At 37.8% G+C, this 18,092-nt stretch overlaps 1 protein-coding gene across 1 annotated transcript in view; it reads left to right on the top strand.

The window, feature by feature from the left end:
* trmt112 (tRNA methyltransferase activator subunit 11-2) overlaps positions 1-18,092 on the top strand; it is a 41,792-nt gene continuing 23,700 nt past the window's right edge. Inside the window, exons 1-4 of the mRNA XM_079838178.1 lie at positions 1-209; positions 664-765; positions 920-1,012; positions 12,952-13,691. Coding sequence (XP_079694304.1) covers positions 135-209; positions 664-765; positions 920-1,012; positions 12,952-13,050 — 369 coding nt within the window. The 5' untranslated portion in view covers positions 1-134 and the 3' untranslated portion in view covers positions 13,051-13,691. The remainder of the gene's footprint in view (positions 210-663; positions 766-919; positions 1,013-12,951; positions 13,692-18,092) is intronic.

Below are 18,092 nucleotides of genomic sequence, written 5' to 3'. Positions count from 1 at the left end.
GGGAGCTTGTTTTAGCGGTTGCACGCAGTCATCACGATACACGCATGTGGTTGTTATGCTTATGTTTGTAATTCAACGCTTCTATAATTATCAAGATTTGTTGTTCCTGAAATATATCGCCATATACTGCTGAAATGAAGCTGTTAACGCATAACATGCTAACATCCCACGTGAAAGGCGTGGTTAAAGGATACCCACTTATCATCAAGGTGAGATTGACGTACAATGTTTTCACTACTGGTTAAAGTTTATTTATCACATAGTCATATACACATTAATACAATATGCAGCAGTAATTTAATAGCATTTAAATGCTTGTTCTGCGAACTCACTGCTCAAAGTTACAGAGAAGCTACATTTACATGTAACTTTTATACCATAAAGATTTTAGGTTGAAAATAAGTGACTACTCGCTTTAAGTAATCCTGCAGTGTGGCAAATGTTACATAATGTATCTGGATTAAATGCATACATTTATCAAATGGATAGAAATTGTTTAAAGATTTTATAGCATGTCACTGATTGAAATGTCAACTGCTCAAGTTAAAGATATACATGTATATTAATATGCACCTATAAATTGTATGTGTGTGTATAAAGTTAATGCTATGAGCTTTTGAATGACAAATCTGAATCTTGTTCTGTCTTGGCTCATGAATGAAGGCAACAGAAGTGAAAGTGAATGAGTTGGAGTTCAATGCTCAGTTTGTGAGCCGGATGATCCCCAAGCTGGAGTGGAGTGCCTTGATCCAGGCAGCAGAATGGGTGAGTGAATGCTGTGCTTTAAGCTATTTTAATGATATTCATCAAGGAGGTTGAATCTGCACAATCTTGCAGTAATTACTGTTTAGAAAGCAGGAGGTTTTTGTCTGTGCGTGATACATCTGTCCCGTTATGCTGACGATGGGTGTTTTTCCAGCTTGGACAAACTCAGGACCTGCCCAGCACACTCATACCAAACTATGAAAACGATGACGAGTTTCTGCGCAAAGTTCACAGAATCCTTCTGGAGGTGAGACACATCAGATTAACTCACTTTTGGGAAAGAACCTAATTTATTAGACTCAAAGGAAGTCATGAATATTTTCTTAAAGGGGTCATGAATTGAGAAATCAACTTTCCTTTGAGCTTTTGATATATATAAAGGGTCATGGTAATATAAGAATATCCTGTAAGTTTCAGAGCTATCCTTGTTAGTCAAAGAAAAGCTTTTATAGACACCAGGCCCAGAAAACGCTCGATCTCAGAATGTGCCCGGCTATGATGTGCGAGTGTAGTGAACAGAGATGTATAGTAACGAAGTAGAACTACTTCACTACTGTACTTAAGTACTAAAAGGCAGTATCTGTACTTTACTAGAGTATTATTTTTTTCTCCTACTTCCACTTTTACTTCAGTACATATTTTCGATGAGTTTAATACTTTTACTCCGATATTTTTTTATGTGCTGCATCGTTACTCGTTACAATTATAAAAATGTTACGAATCATTCCATTCCAAACCCACATTACCGCGCATGAGAGAGAGAGAGCGCGCGCGAGAGTGCGAGAGAGAGAGAGAGAGCGCGAGAGAGAGAGAGCGCGAGAGAGAGAGAGCGCGAGAGAGAGAGAGCGCGCGAGAGAGCCCCGCGAGCACGCATTCACTGTCTTTAAAACAACACGAGCGTCTTGCGCTCAAATTGCTCTCTATTTGTTTACATAGTTAATGTGCACTGTGAAGTAACATATACAAACAATGAACAGCTGTATTTTTATTAACTAAGATTAACAAAGATTAATAAAAACAGTAACAAATGTATTGATCATGGTTAGTTCATGTTAGTTATTAGTCTACATTAACTAATGTAATGTTAACAAATCAAACCATATTGTAAAGTGTTACAAACAAATCATTTACTCAGAACACCTCTTGAAATGAGAATATAAGTGTGCTTACCCCATTTTTTTTTAGTAAGAGTGGTTATAGTAAGATTTAATTTTAATGAACTACAGTATTTTCAGGTTATTTATATGACAAAGGTAGTAAAATTACCTACCAACATTGTGATTGTCCTTTAGCTTAATCATTTGAAATAATAAAAACAATATAATGTTCAAACTTTTGACTACTTTCTTTAATAACTACATAACACAATACTTGTACTTTTACTTTCAGTACTTGAGTAGTACATTTTAAAATAAACTACTTGCAATACTTAAGTACAAAAAATGTTGAATACTTTAGTACTTCTACTTGAGTGTGGTGCTTAAAGAGCACTTCAACTTCTACTCAAGTCACTTTTTTGATAAGGAACTTGTACTTTTACTCAAGTATGTATCTCTAGTACTTTATACATCTCTGGTAGTGAAGCACCGCCTCAACAGAAGAAGTGCCACTAACATGGCAGCATTGAGCTAAACCGCATCAAATTTCTAAGTTGTAAACATACCACAAGCTTCATTCGGATTCCAATATTATGAATGCATCGATGAACTTTATTTTTAATGAATATCCAGCTCATGTGTAGCCTGGATGCCAGCCGAATTTAGCCCCGCCCACAAAATGTTTTGCTCGGGCAATTCGGTCTGGACTCGCTCCATAGAGGAGGAATTATGCCCGAACAGAAACTGTTCGGACCAATGAAATTGTCAGGGCGGGCTTTAGACGATGATGGACAGATGATCAACAGTAACTTAATCATCCACGTCATCAAAGGCTCTTGGGTTGAATTTGCTCTTATCCTAAACGGAGAACTTGTTCGTATATGCATTCACCTTCACTATTTCTCAGAAACGATGATCGTGTTGGTAAGTAAACTCTGTGTATCCTTAAATTATTTTATTACTGCCAAAGATCTTATTACTACTCAAAACTATAGCCCAAAACTATAACTTTCCGGGGGGTTCTCCGGAAAAAAATGGCGTTTGGTTGGCAAAATATGTTATTTTGGCAAGGTTGCCTGCTAAAATTCGCATTCCTGGGTTTATATAATCACATAATTGGGGTCGCTTCAACCCGCGGACATGGAGAAAAACACGGACTTGGTAACAGTGCAGTTGAGTTCTGTTGACATTTGACAACTAACGTTACGCGTCGCTCCGTTGCTCTGATTGGTTGTGGGTCTATCCAATTGAGGTCTTTCCTGGCTCGGTTGAAACACGCCCCATAATCAAAGCTCAATGGAGCAGAACCAGACTCATATTCTGACTAGAATTGAGTATGGCCACGCCAGGCTAGCTCATGTGGGGAAGACATTCCACGTATGTTAATTTAACCACAGAGTCGTTTGTAAACAAGAGACTGGATTTGCAGACAGGATGAGATTACATGAACGAATGAAGCAACACACTAATGTGAGTAAAAGATGTTTTTTATATGTGATAGTTTTGCATTGTTACAGATCGTTTGATATCTATGGATTATGTGTACGTGTCTAACGGAACATACCTTAGCTCGCTGTCACAGGCTGGAGAATCCTTTATTTGTGGTGTTCTTGGTTCATTACTATGTAATAATTTCACTTTTGGGCCCACCCAGGGGACGCCAATTATGTAGTGATTTTACCTTCGTCCATCCAAGGACGTTAAGTAAGGTAGTGATTGGTACTCACATCACCGATGACGTTGTGATTTCTGGATCACACGTCACTTAAGGTGTGGTTATGAGTACATCAGATGACCACCTTCCCCCTCTCTTAGTTTGGGACACTAGTCAAGGTCTTTTACCTTGGCCCTATGAGAACACTCCACACAGGAGGATGTTCAATCATTTTAGATTGAATGTTAAGTGGGGAGAGTTGGTCAGCTGATTTATCTGAAAGATTGGTGAGATTTCTAACTTGTAGAGCCTTTTCTGTATTATCAGCACAAGTAAGACACAATTGTAATAAAATAGATTTTATTAACAAAAGATAAACAAGAATAACTAACACAACTACTAAGTGAATACAATGAATGATAAAGGAATAAAGTGCATAAGATACATAAAATACATGTGATTAAGTTGAGTGTGGTTATGGAAGAGTTGCGTTATCTTATGGAAAGATAAACCGTTGTTTCTCTGAAACTAAGGTGAAGAACCTTTTTATGCTTCAAACAAATAAACGAAAGATTATTTGTTATTAACTAGCATCAGTTAAATTAACTCTAATGTAAATTAGAAAATCATATACTGATAATATACAACAATGCCAAGGTTTCTGGAAAGAGGTTTGGTTAAGTGATATTTACGTTCCACGTGGTTGAGAAAGCAGTCCGATGGAGGTGACTTCTTCCACTGGTTGTGCTGGTGACAAATGCAGTGGGAATGGAGCTGGAATCCGTTTCAACAGTCTTGAACATGAAGATCTGTGGGATGCTGATCTCCTGGAGCACCAAAGGGTCCTAAAATCTGGAACACGCAGATGAGGCCCTGAAGTAGGTGCAGAAGGTCCTTAATCTGGAACACGCAGATGAAAGAACCTCGAAGTGAAGGTTTGCTCTCCTGAGCTTAACCTCGTTGCAAATGTCTCTGTGTGTCTTCTGACTCTGTGGGTCAGACACTCAGGACTTGGTCAATCCGCTTTGCTCTCTCTGGCATGGAGACTCGGGACGTGCTGTAGTCTCGCTGGACTAAAACTCTGAACGTAGTGGTTGTTAATGTCTCTTTCCTCAAAGGCTGGAGTGTCTTGATACACTACAACTGTCTTGATGTGCGTTTTTCACTCTCTTGACTCTGTGTGTGTGTGTGTGTGTGTTTGTGTGTACGGTTTGGGGTTATATTCATCGATTGGGCGGGCCAAGTAACGTTAATTAAAAAATAACATTCCAATCAATCGCGGGTGGATGAGAGAAATCATTGTTTGTTTGATAAAGACATTTTAGCAAGCCCTCTGGGCAATTAATTCCGGTTGAGGTTTCCCCACACGCTTTCACTGACTGGGGGAGCAGAAGCTCATTAAATATGCAAAACTGTTATCCAATCATAGCCGTGGGCGTTTACATCCAAGTCTTCAGTGTGTCACGCCCATCATAACTGAGCGTGTCTTGAGAGGGCCTCAAAACCAGGGCAGAAAATAGTCTTTTACTTATTCATTATGATGAATATGAATGTAAAAACCATGCGAATGCAATAAGTTGACCTCAGACAACAGTATAAAAAATGTTAAAAAGCCAGTTCATGACCCCTTTAATGTAGTTTCCCAGGGACCATTTTCACATTTCTGACAGTTCTCAGTAGGGGTGCACCGATCCGATATTAGGATCGGATATCGGCCGCGATACTGACAAAATAGCTGGATCGGGGATCGGAAAAATTAACAGATCCACAAGCCGATCCAGGTGTTTTTTTCCGTCGCAGCAGAACCTATGTCATTCGTCAGCTTCACGTGTGTCGCATGCTAGAAGGGAGCGAGCCAGAGAGTCGGCTGTGTGGAGGAGATATTTCACGCTTGCCACGCCAACTAGTTCGTCGCTGTTTCGAGGGTATTACTGCAAAGTCAGGGTCTTTCCTGCATTGACATTTTTTTGACGGCCAAAGCCTAATTTGATGAGTTATTGTGATTTACGAGTGATGTAGAACAGATGCTGCGCTTGTGACTGAGTGACAGAGAGACCGATCTGAGAGCTCCTCCCCCGCGCGCGCTCTCTGGGTCTTCAAAATAATCAGTGTTCGCTCTCATATTTCACATATTAATCCAAATCAAAAGCTCGGAAGATCGAAACCATGTTGCACGTGACACATTCGGACAATTTTGTCCTTGAATTATCACTGGGTGTGAATTGCGCTGAAAAAACATTGACTCTTCTCTGACCAGCTGACATAAAGCATACTTTCAATAAGCGGGAGACAAATTATATCCAGTTATGAAGTGTTTTCTGTGTGTTGACATCTTTCGCGATGTTCTAACAGACGGGATTCGCACACAACGCGTCTGCTAATGTCCGATTCGTGACCTAATGACTCCTTTGAACCGAATCATTTTAACGACTGGCCAGAACAACTGATCTGTCCAACACTGAACTCATGAACTCAGTTTATTAATTTACTCAGAACGCAACTGAAATGAGAACACAAGTGTGCTTACCCATTTTAGCAAGAGTGGGTAGTAAGAATTATTTTTTAATTATCAACAGTATTTCATCTTATTTCTGTTGACAATGTGTAGTAAAATAAATAGGCCTAGCCTACAATCATTTAATCTGGAGTGAGGTGAAACCAGAACAAAGTTGTTATTAGCTAGCTGAAAATTTTTATTAAATTGCATATGGTAGAAAATTAGACTATTTGATTGATGATTGATTGATTTTATTTCTGGATCAAACCGGTACAAAAAGAAAGAAACAGTAATCCAAAAGGATAACATGCTAAAGTAAAAATACTTATTTCCAGCATGGTCCTTGGTGTTACACACTGTAAAACAATAAACAGAAACATAATGGACAAAAACAAAGAAAAAACAAAAACAAACCCATACAATATGAAGAGGAGGGTAAAAAAATCACATAAAACAAACTAAAACAAAATAAAAACACTATAAAGACTCTCCAAACTATTAATAACTAATATACCCTATCCCATAAATGTTTTTTGACCTGTGTTTTAAAAATCCCTCTTGATGATAGGAGTTTTGTAGCAGTAGGCAAATATATATATGGCAAATATATGGCATAATATTCCATGCCATGATACCAGTATAAAAGAAAGAATTTTTAATTGCATTTGTAGCTCTAGGAACTATGCAAGAGCGGATGCTGGCCCTAGTATTATAGCCATGCTGCGTATGGACCATGTTTACGTTAGAGCATAAATATTTGGGGGCATGACCATTAACAATGTTAAACATATGATTTAACTTAAGTTGTTCTACTCTTAGATGTACAGGTAGTAGACCAGCTCTTGTAAACTCCTCCCTACCAATATGAGTACGGGAGGGTACTTTTAATAGGTACCGAATAACATTGTTTTGCAGCACTTGGAATTTATTTTTAAATTTCGCAGTCAACTCAGAAAACCATGCAGAGCAGGCAAAATCTACATGACATTGAATCAGAGTTAATACCAATAATTTCTTTACAGAGGAATCAAAAAGCTTTGTCTTGCGATATAAAAACTTTAACTTACAGGCACATTTGGCTAAAACCTTGGCTGCAATGGCTTCACCTTTAAGTGATTGATCCAATGTTAGACCCAAATATGTAACACTTGATTTGGATACAATTTCAAACCCATTACACATCACCTTTACAGTATTTGATTTTGCCAGTTTCCTTTTTGTACCAAACAAAATTGATTCAGTCTTGCCCAGATGCATAGAGAGCTTATTGTCTACCAGCCACTGGCTGACAGACTCGAGCTCTATGCCAAGAGTATTTTCAATGTCTTTAACATCTTTAGCATTACAAATTTGTTAATTTGTAATGCTACTTTTTAATATTGATATGATTATATACCAAAACAATTATCTGTAGTGTAAAAAATGTTTGGTAACTGTCAGATTACTATTGTATGTTTGACCAATACACTGTTTTTTGTTTCCACTGCTACATTTTATTTATTTAAAGAAGTTAGATTACATTCTATTTTAGATTTGAAAGCACAATTGTTTTTTAAATAAATAAGAATTCAACACCTTACATACATCTGTTATTTTGTCTTAGTTATGTTTAGTTAGTAAAGTCTGGTGCCTTTAGTCTCTTCAAGGAAGGTATAAGGTGGAAGATATACAGTTTATTATCAATTCAACAATATATCGGATCGGTATCGGGTATCGACAGATACACAAAGCCCAGGCATCGGTATCGGTATCGGGACTGAAAAAGTCGGATCGGTGCACCCCTAGTTCTCAGAAGCAGAAGTCGTAATAGTTGGGTAAACTTCGGGAACTAACACGCATAATTTGCATTTTAATTTGCACCAATAGCCAAACAAAACAATAGTGTTTTCGCTGACTCTCCAAAAGAGGGGAACAAATCAAGAAATGGATTACGTTGGTCAGAACAATTTTGAATTGTGTAAGAAACACTAGTGCAGCAGCGTTAAGGGGTTAGTTCACCCAAAAATGAAAAATTTCTGTCATTAATGACTCGCCCTCATGTCGTTCCAAACCAGTAAGACCTTCGTTCATCTTCAGAACACTTTCTGGGCTTTCCCCACATAGACAGCAACACAACGACCACTTTCAAGAAAGGTAGTAAAGACATCATTAAAATAATCCATGTGGTTCCAGTGGTTCAACCTTAGTTATGAAGCGACGGGAATACGTTTTGTGTGCAATAAAGCAAATCAAAATAACTTTATTCAACGATGTCTTCTCTTCCCTGTCACTCTCTTATGCTATGAACTTTTGACTAAAATGCCATTTAGTTTTAGTCATATTTTAGTCACCTGAATTGTTTTTAGTTTTAGTCTAGTTTTAGTCGACTAAATCCACAGTAGATTTAGTCTCCTAAAATCGTGCGCATCTGTTACACAGGACATCAGTTCTGACTGGATCTCTTCCCTTATCGTCCCTCCCTAACATTTTCGTCTCGTTTTTATTTGTTGACGAAAATGACGGTTGATTTGTCATAGTTTTGTGTCATCCAACACTAGTTTTTATTTAGTTATCGTCTCGTTTTCGTCAGTGAAAAAAGGTCTTTGACGAAAATTATGATAAATTATTCGTCAACGAAATTAACACTGAACCCTTGAAGTCACTCTATCATTCTGATTGGATTATAAGAGCAGACTGATTGCTATAAAAGGAGGGAAGAAGTGCTTCCAATCATTGTGTTCTTGTGTTGGCAATGGTTACCTCCGAAGAAAGACATTAGGGCTGCACGATTCTTGCTAAAATGTGAAGAATGATTTTTCTCCATGGGAATTGAGATCACGATTCTCTTACACGATTCTCATTTTTTCTTATACTTTAAAAAAAAATGAATCAATTTTAAATAAAAGTAATTAGTTACAATTAAATTAAAATGTAGAAACAACAAATGTAGACAGACTAGATGTAAATATATGCTTATTACTGTTTATTTCTATTTTTATGATTATTTAATATCTTGCCTTGTGTAGAGAGGGTTTTTGTTGTCTTATTTCGTTGTTTCATTTTGTTTTTGCGTTTTTGTAAAAAATGAAAACTATAAATAAAATATTTTAAAAAAAATGTTATAAGAAAACGCTTAACGTGGCTTAATGTACTAAGACAGTGTTACAGACATCCCAACCTGAAAAAAGTCATTTCAGGGAGGTACGCCCCCCCAATAAAAAAAAAAACATGAAAGGAGGAAAAGTATCCCGAATTTCACCACAGAACATGACTTTACTTGTATATTATAATATAATATATCATTAATATATAATTTCTATAGGCCTATGCAATTATTTGTAAAAAAAAATATGTAAAATTATGTAGATCACTTTTACTATTTACATAAGCTGCTTATACTATTTATGTAAACTGCTTTTATTTATATTTCATTGCAACTTTAAACAGGTCTAAGGAGTTTGTTGTTTTCATGTAGCCTTGGCAACTAGCAGACCTGAAAAATATGCACATGAAATGAAACTTGTTTAACTCAACCATAACCATGTCAGTAACCAACTGTACAGCGTGCAAGATTGTCATTATGTTTATACTTTATACTTTCGTTTTTTGGGGCACTCTCCCTCTGCCATGGCGCTCCAGTTTCTAGATACACTGAACTGATTAATTCGGTTCGGGAGAAGAGATAAAAGCCCGCCCACACTGACAATTGATTGGTTGACTTACCGAAACAAGCCAATCAGGATGCTCTCCGTCTTACATGCGCTTCAGTAGGTGCACACCAGCACACACACGCAAGGTCTCTCGCTCTCTCCCTCTCTGCTGTGCACGCGTGCACAGTTTGCGGTTAAAGGGTAACTAAACCGGCCTAAACCAACTTTTTTTAGTTAATGATCTGTAATACTGGGGCTTTATCAATGGCTGTTCATTGATTCGAGTAAATGTTTTGACATTTGAGTATAAAGTGTTTTAATTCTATAAAATATGGTGTAAAACCGCCAAAGTGCTGCCCTCTTAAGGTTGAACGGTGGCTACTGCAGTTGAATTTTCCTATTGGACGTTGTGGTACATCGTGACGTAGGATGGTACCTGCAACGGCTCACTATCCGCGCCCCTGGCACGAGCTCACCACGCCCTCAGAAATGTTTCCCCCAATCACACGATGAGAACGGCTTCACTCCAGTATGAACTGTCATATTACATGAAGTAATCATTATGAATGAAACTCACTGATAATTGCTTTAACATTGTATTGAAGAAAATACGGTTAAATAATGCAGTTGTCAGTACACGTCAGGCTTTTCTTGCGATATTATTGCCGCCCGTCATGTGTACAGATAATTTTCATACATGAGACGCGCTTTCAAACCCTGACACGCAAGTGGTTGCCGCGGACGCAGATAGATTAGGTCGGTTCTCTTGCGCGGCTGCTTCACTAGCATCGTCTGCATCGGGAGTTAACGCAGTTTGAGCAGCGGCTCGCATTGATAAGGCTCCGGGTTTGTGTCTACAGACAATCCACCCTCCTCCACTTCAGGTGAAGGTAGTAGAAATGACCGCTCTGTTGCAAAGCTGGCGTCACTCCAGTCATTCTCCATCTTTGCGACTCGCGAGTCTGACAGCTGTCAATCAATCCGTCACTGCGGTCTCAGGTGCACGCCCTCCGCTCAGCCCCGCCCTCGGTTCGTCCCCTCTGTGTCTGCCGGGCTCTGCCCACTTTTCCAGCATTTTTTGAAAATTGCCAGTGGGTGGAGTTAAGCTCTGAGCAGGGGTTTAGTTACCCTTTAATTTTTACCTCTTACCGCTACAAATCTGACTCTGTTTAGGTCTGCTCTGCCGTCTTGTTACACGTCAGTAACAGCGAAACATGGCCAATGAGGGAGAGGAGAGAAGTGGAGATTTATGATTGATTGGTTAGTGTTTTGTTATTGTATGAGTGTGACAAGCTCTGGTGTGACCAATAACGCGTGAACGCAGCATGATCTGAGGGAAATACACGGAAGTGAATCGCCAACATTAAGAAATGAGATCGCATTTATGTTTGAATCGAGATCGTGATTTTTTTTCGATTAATCGTGCAGCCCTAAAAGACATGCAGCCATCATCGCTTTGCGTCAAAATGGCCTCATATGCAAGGAAATTGCTGAAAAGACTTTTGCACCTGAAAGAACCATTTACCAGATAATCAGTACCAGTTCAGCTGCAATGAAGAAAGCTTTAGGACGTCCCAGAGTGTCCAGCAAGCACTGTCTCCTCCTGTGAAGTTCGCTATGGAGTCAGTTTTCCACCAGGGTGGAGCTGCTCAATATCGGCAGCAGGAGACTGAGAGTGTATATGCACACACACTGAGGCCAAGACTTTTGGACAATGGCCTGGTGTCAAGAAGGACAGCGATGAAGTCACTTCTCTCCGGGAAAAACAAAAAGGACAGACTGAAATTTCTGCAGGAAATACAAGGATTGGACAGCAGAAGACTGACACAAAGATATTTTCTCTGAAGCCCGCTTCCGACCGTTTGGAACATCTGGGAAATTGATTGTTGGGAAAATGAAAGGTGAACGCCACCATGAGTCCTGTGTCGTGCCAACAGTGAAGCAAACTGAAACCATCCATAGTCGACTTTCTACCGTAATTACCAGGAACAATTAGTCCCTGGAACTTTCCCCCTCCCCCAGACCTGTTCCTGTCTGTGTTTCCATCGTGGTCTAAAGTAACGTGAAGGTTAGGCAAAAGTCTGGTGACGTAGGACTGCGCGTGTCTTTCCAGTTCCTACTGGATCTCGTCCTCCGCATATAAGCTTAAGCCTGAACCTCGTCATCGATCCATCAGTTGTATTTTTTAAAAACTTAATTGTTGATTCGAATAGCAAACAACGATTACTGCACGCACTGCAACATACTTTTAAAAATGGTGGTTGAAATAAAATGCTGCGTGGAACTCAACCAATCAGCATGTTCAGTGCCCAAGTCCCACCCCCAAAAGTTTGAGAACTTTGAAAAAGTATTAGCTCACGAGCAGGGACTTTCTGAGGGGGAAATTTTTACCTGGGAACTTTAAACCCTGATCCCTGCGGTTGAAACACACCAAGTACCACCCCAAAGTTCCTGGGGAAAGTTCCTCCAGTGGAAATGCGGCTCATGTGTAGGGTTGCTTGCTTTCATCTAAGGGACTGGGCTCTCTCTCAATTCTGCCCAAACACTTACATTAACAAAGAATGGGATCAAAACATTTTGCAGGAGCAACTTCCCCTAACGATCCAATAGTAATTTGGTGATGATCTGGGCATTTTCCAGCAAGAGTGATAATGAAGTGGCTTAGAGATCATTACATTGAAATGTTGGATCCGTGGCTAGGCATATTAAAACCTGTGGGTCAATCCTCAAAAGGCGAGTGGACAAGCACAAGCCCACAAATTGTAATTCAAGGACAGTCATTTATTACAAATGGCCATCAGTCAGGATTTGGCCCATAAGCTGCCAGAACGAGGTTATGAAGAAGGGTCAACACTGTACATTTTCACTCTTTGCATGTACAGATTTTTCTGTCAATAAACATGAGAATTGCTTATCAAATGCATACCATAGACATGTGAAAACATAATCTACAAATGCTGAAGCAGCACACTTTGCAAAACACAAAATTTGTTGACAACTTTTAGCCATACAGCTCTACATGTACATAAAAAATGTTTTATATCTTAACGCATTTATACAGTTATTAACGTTGTAAATCTATAATTTTTTTGTCACATTGTGTCTGTGAAATGGGCCTATTATTAGAAATACAGCAAAAGTTAATATTTTCACACTTCTGTTTGACAACTAGATCTGTTTATCATATTTTGTGCTGTATTCTGATTAGGATGTGCGCTGCACAAACCCATTTTCCCATAAATTTGACATATTTTATTGAATGAACTATGTGGAAGTGATTTAGTGCTAATACGTGTTCTCTCTTGACAGGTTGAGGTTATAGAGGGATGTTTACAGTGTCCTGAATCTGGCAGAGAGTTCCCCATCTCCAAAGGGGTTCCCAACATGTTACTCGATGAAGGAGAGTAGATCAAGCTGCTACATGCATCCCAGAAGAAAAGATCTAGACTGTTTATTGGACCCATATGTTTATTTTAATTATCTGGGGTGCCGTTTTCTTCAGAGAAGGATGGGGAAACAACCATAATCCACTAGTTATTCTGATTTACACAGTCATGTTTCTCTTTGCTTTTGGTTACTATGAGAATTTACTTTCTGTTGTTTCTGTCATTGTATGTTGTGCTTTGTAAAATATTAAATACATTTGTATTGATTTACTCTTAACTCTTAATTTTACACTTAGTTAAATGTACAGATCATCTGATATTACTCTTTGGTGTGACCTCCTATTAATAATAATAATAATAATAATGGTTACACTTTATTTTAAGGTGACCGTTACATTGTACTTACTCAAATAAGTGTAATATTATCTACCTATGCCTATGTACTTACTATAGAGTAAGGGTTGGGTTTAGGGTTAGTTAATTTACTGTTATTACTATAGTAAGAACATGTACTAACATGTAACTGCGTCACTGTAAAATAAAGTGTTACCATAATAATTATCTTTATTATGTGTATGATATTGTGTGTGTGTATATTAGTGCTGGGCAAACGATTAATCGCATCCAAAATAAAAGTTTGTTTACATAATGTGTGTGTATACTGTGTATAATTCTTATGTATGTATATATATATATATCTTATATTTTATATATAAATATGATTTTTTTTTTTTGTATATACATGCAAATATTTCTTAAATATATTCATGGATGTGTGTGTATTTATATATATATACATAAGAATTATACACCGTACACACACACATTATGTAAACACAAACTTTTATTTTGGATGCGATTAATCGTTTACCCAGCACTAATATATATATATATATATATATATATATATATACATATATATATTTGTAAACATTTTATAATGTTTATTTAATAAGTATTTTGAGTATTTGATTGACTTTTCAAGTTATGTTATGGAAATTGATATAAAATAATGCTGAAATATGGAAGCTTGTTTCCGCCACAGAATAAAACATTTTAAAAGAGATAATTGCAACTTTTTATCTCAGAATTGTGAGTTTACGTTCAGCAAGTCATAAAGTCAGAATTGCGAGATATCACACAACTTTGACTATATCGCGCAATTGCAACTTTATATCCCACAAGTCTAAGAAAAAAAGTCTGAATTGTGAGATATAAAGTCACAATGACTTTTTTTTTTATTTTTTATTCTGTGGTGGAAACAAGCTTCCATAGATTTGTCTCTAAATTGTGAGGATTTGATATATGCCTGATGTGTTTTATATTCACATTTAATCAGTATCAAAATTGACCATAGTTTTTTTGGACATTAAGTTCCATGGAATTTTTTGAAGTACCTTAAAATGCCATAAAAATACCATTATGTGATCATCCAATATTTTTCATCATGCATTTAACAGACCCATTTAAAATTCAGCACCATATCATTACTTTTTGATATTATGAATAACTGCCACCTCAGGTAATGAAACTGTGCTGCAGTCTTATCTTATCTAGGTCAGCTGTAGTAGAAGTTTCTTGGAGCAAACTGTGCCAAAGACTTTCATAGCGCACAGAAAACTCTTGTGAGAGCAAGATGACGTGGCAAGGCAGGGACTATATTTAGTTTAAGGGAGGTTGAAGGAAAGAAACGGCATAAGCTGTTTTCGAGGTCTCTATTTTTAAATGTTATATTGCAATACCGCAACTAACCACCAGAGCGGCCTTTCATCCATCCGCGGCCGGCTGATGGCGCTCGAGACTCCGCGACCGCGGGATTATTCCACGTTTCCTCGGATTCAGTGTCAGATCAAACGTTCAATTCATGTCTGAACTAGAAAATAGCTGGAATTATGAAAAATTCCAGCCCTCTGGTGTCTATTTTGGGGGGTTTCTAATATGTCGTTTCTCCAAGGCTTTTGGTGTGTTGTACCTTCTGCCTTCACTTGAAGTTCAATTACAGCCCTCTTGGCCAAACTATAATAATGTCATAATGGAGAGGTGGAGAGAGCAGCTACAAAGCTGTTTTTGAAAGATTAACGATCATGTAGATGGTGAACTGTAATTAAAAACGAGAAGAAAGATAGGGAGTGGAAGTAAAGTAAGAATGGGGAGGCTTAGATTGAGGCCTCCTTGGATATCTATCATTTCTCTCCAGGAAACAAAATGGAAGGTGAAATTAATATCCAGTAAATCTATTTTAAATGTGTCCAGTGGGTCTTTTTTTTAAATGGGTCTGTTAAATGCATGATGAAAAATATTGGATTAGAAAAGCACATTGTCTTATCTCCAATGTAAACAAATTAAGAAGCAGTCAGTCAGTAATTTCATCCTGCAGTGGGTGATATTTGACTTATTTGTAAAGAGTCTTGTTTAACGTCTGACTGCTGCTTGGAAACACTGTTGCCAAGGAAAGATTCCCAAAAAGTGTCACCATTGTTATGCAATAAAGGCATCTGGAAAAGGCAGTCTGTGTGAGAAATACTGACATAACATTTCACAGAAAAACTGCTAAAGAGACTTCTCCAGCTTAGTTTTTTGGGGACTTTTTATAGCAGCACTGCCAAACATTATTACTTTATTATATTATTTATATAATGCTTAACAGGGTTAAGTTATTTAAAATGCATTATATGTTCAGACAAATACATAAAAATAACACAGTTTCTATGAAGAACATGTTATATATTTCTGGCTCAGGTCATTTGGATATTTTTGTGGGGATTAAATGTCTAGGTTGTGTAACTGTCCGGAGATTGTTATTAAAATCTCATTAAAAGGTTACAATTCTTGAGACACATATTCACTATTACCTATGACTTTTGCCTCAATAAACTTCTAATTATTTCTTATTAATAAGGTAGATGTTAAGTTAAGGTATTGGGTAGGATTAGGAGATGTAGAATAAAGTCATTGCTTTATAAGTACTAATAAACAGCCATTATCCTAGTAATAAGCAACTAGTTAATAGCGAGAATTGAACCCTAAAATAAAGTGTTACCATTATTATTTCTTACACAATAAACAGTAAGGTGATTCCGTTTTAAAATATTAATGTTTGAAAAACTTTTGTTGTTGACTAAATCAAAGTCAGTGTGGCATAGCCAACAAGCATAAAGCCATTTTGTTGTTGTGCATGGAAATCATAAAACAGAGAGATGTATTGAACATATTTTGTCCGCTTTTTAATAAAAAGTAATATATTTTAAGGTGAAACTGAGCAACCCTAACAAAACAAATAATTCATGACTCAAAAAATATAATAAAATATTATTTGGGACTTTAGCTTATTCATCGTATCCCCCAGAGTTAGATAAGTCCATACATACCATTTTCATCTCTGTGTGTGCCATAACTCTGACGCACCCACCGTTAGCTTAGCTTAGCACAAAGACTGGAGGTAAATGGCTCCAGCTAGCATACTGCTCAATAATTGTCAAAATAACGGCAACATTTTCCTATTTACATGTTGTGATGTGTATAGTTACATCGTGTTTTCTAGGCCGATATGGCTAGGAACTATTCTCTCATTCCTGCGTAATAATCAATGAACTTTGTGCCATACCATGGGTACAGCAGCGCAATGATATTACACAACTTCCATCATCATTACCAACGTTACAATCTGCTTGCACCAAGCCTGTAGCACTCCTCTCAGAAACTGAAGCCGACACTAGTGGTGGGCGGATCGATCTAAATATCGATAGTATCGATGCCAACACTAGTATTGGTATCAGATCGATACAGTTGTAATTGAATCGTTATTTTAATTTAAATATCTCTCCTCTACGTTCATTATACTTTACTCGTGTCTTCTACCTCTACAATCCTGAGCAAACGCTGCTTTCACATCCTGGCCCACTTTGCTACTCCTCCCCCTCCTGCTGCTCTGCTGTGATTCGTTGTTGTGTCGTCACGTGACGCGCCGAGGAGCAGCGAACTCAGTGCGCGAAGCTGATAGCACATTGAATGAGAGATCAGGATGGCCGAGAGGAAGAGAAGCATTGTGTGGATTCAGTAATAATTGTGTGCACTTTATTTCACTGTATTTCATTTGCTTTTAAAACCAGAAAAAAGGGAGAGGTTTTTGTTATTCTTTTGTTTTATTTTTTATTTTTAAAGGCTGTAAAGAATTCATTCTACAGTGCCTAATAACTAATAATTTTGTGAAAAAATATTGCCTAAAGAATTGAGCATTCATTCACCTCAGAAATAATGACATACTGCTCTCCCCTATCGTATTGGTATCGGTATCTGCAATACTGACCCTAACGGACTTTTTTCTGGATTTTTGGGAGGAGATTGGAGCTTTAGCTTTAATTTCTACATTTCCATAACGGTTTATTTCACACCGACATAATGAATTGTTCTGCATCTGTGAGAGTGTGGGCGGGGTTTGATATCGCGGCTCTACTTCCTGCTCTCTACTGTGCAGACTCGGTCCCAAATCTGCGCAAGATGCCAGCGCCATATTCAGACCTCCGGAGGCTTCAATTACTTCAGCGGAAGCCAATGAAGTCGCATCCTCCATATTTTTTTCCAGTCTATGGCTTGCAGAGAGAGCGTGCTGGGGACTATTTCAGGCGCTGCGTAATATAATTGCAGCAAAGTTCCTTGATTACAAGGTCCCTAAAGTCCCAAAAAGTTGGCGTGTTCCTTTAAAGGAACACTCCACTTTTTTTTTTTAAATAGGCTCATTTTACAAGTCCCCTAGAGTTAAATAGTTGAGTTTTACCGTTTTTGAATCCATTCAGCCGATCTTTGTATCTGGCGGTAGCACTTTAAGCATAGCTTAGCATACATCATTGATTCTAATCAGTCCATAAGCATCTCATTCAAAAAATGACCAAAGACACTTTCAATATTTTTCCTATTTAATACTTGACTCTTCTACAGTTACATCGTGTGCTAAGACCAACTGAAAATGAAAAGTTGCGATTTTCTACACCTATATGGCTAGGAACTACGTTCTCATTCCTGCGTAATAGTCGCGGATCTTCGCGGCCGTACTACAGCTGCAGCGGC

Source organism: Gobio gobio (genome assembly GCF_949357685.1).
Source record: "Gobio gobio genome assembly, chromosome: 16".
NCBI lineage: Eukaryota > Metazoa > Chordata > Actinopteri > Cypriniformes > Gobionidae > Gobio > Gobio gobio.
This window is presented reverse-complemented; position numbering and strand designations above follow the sequence as displayed.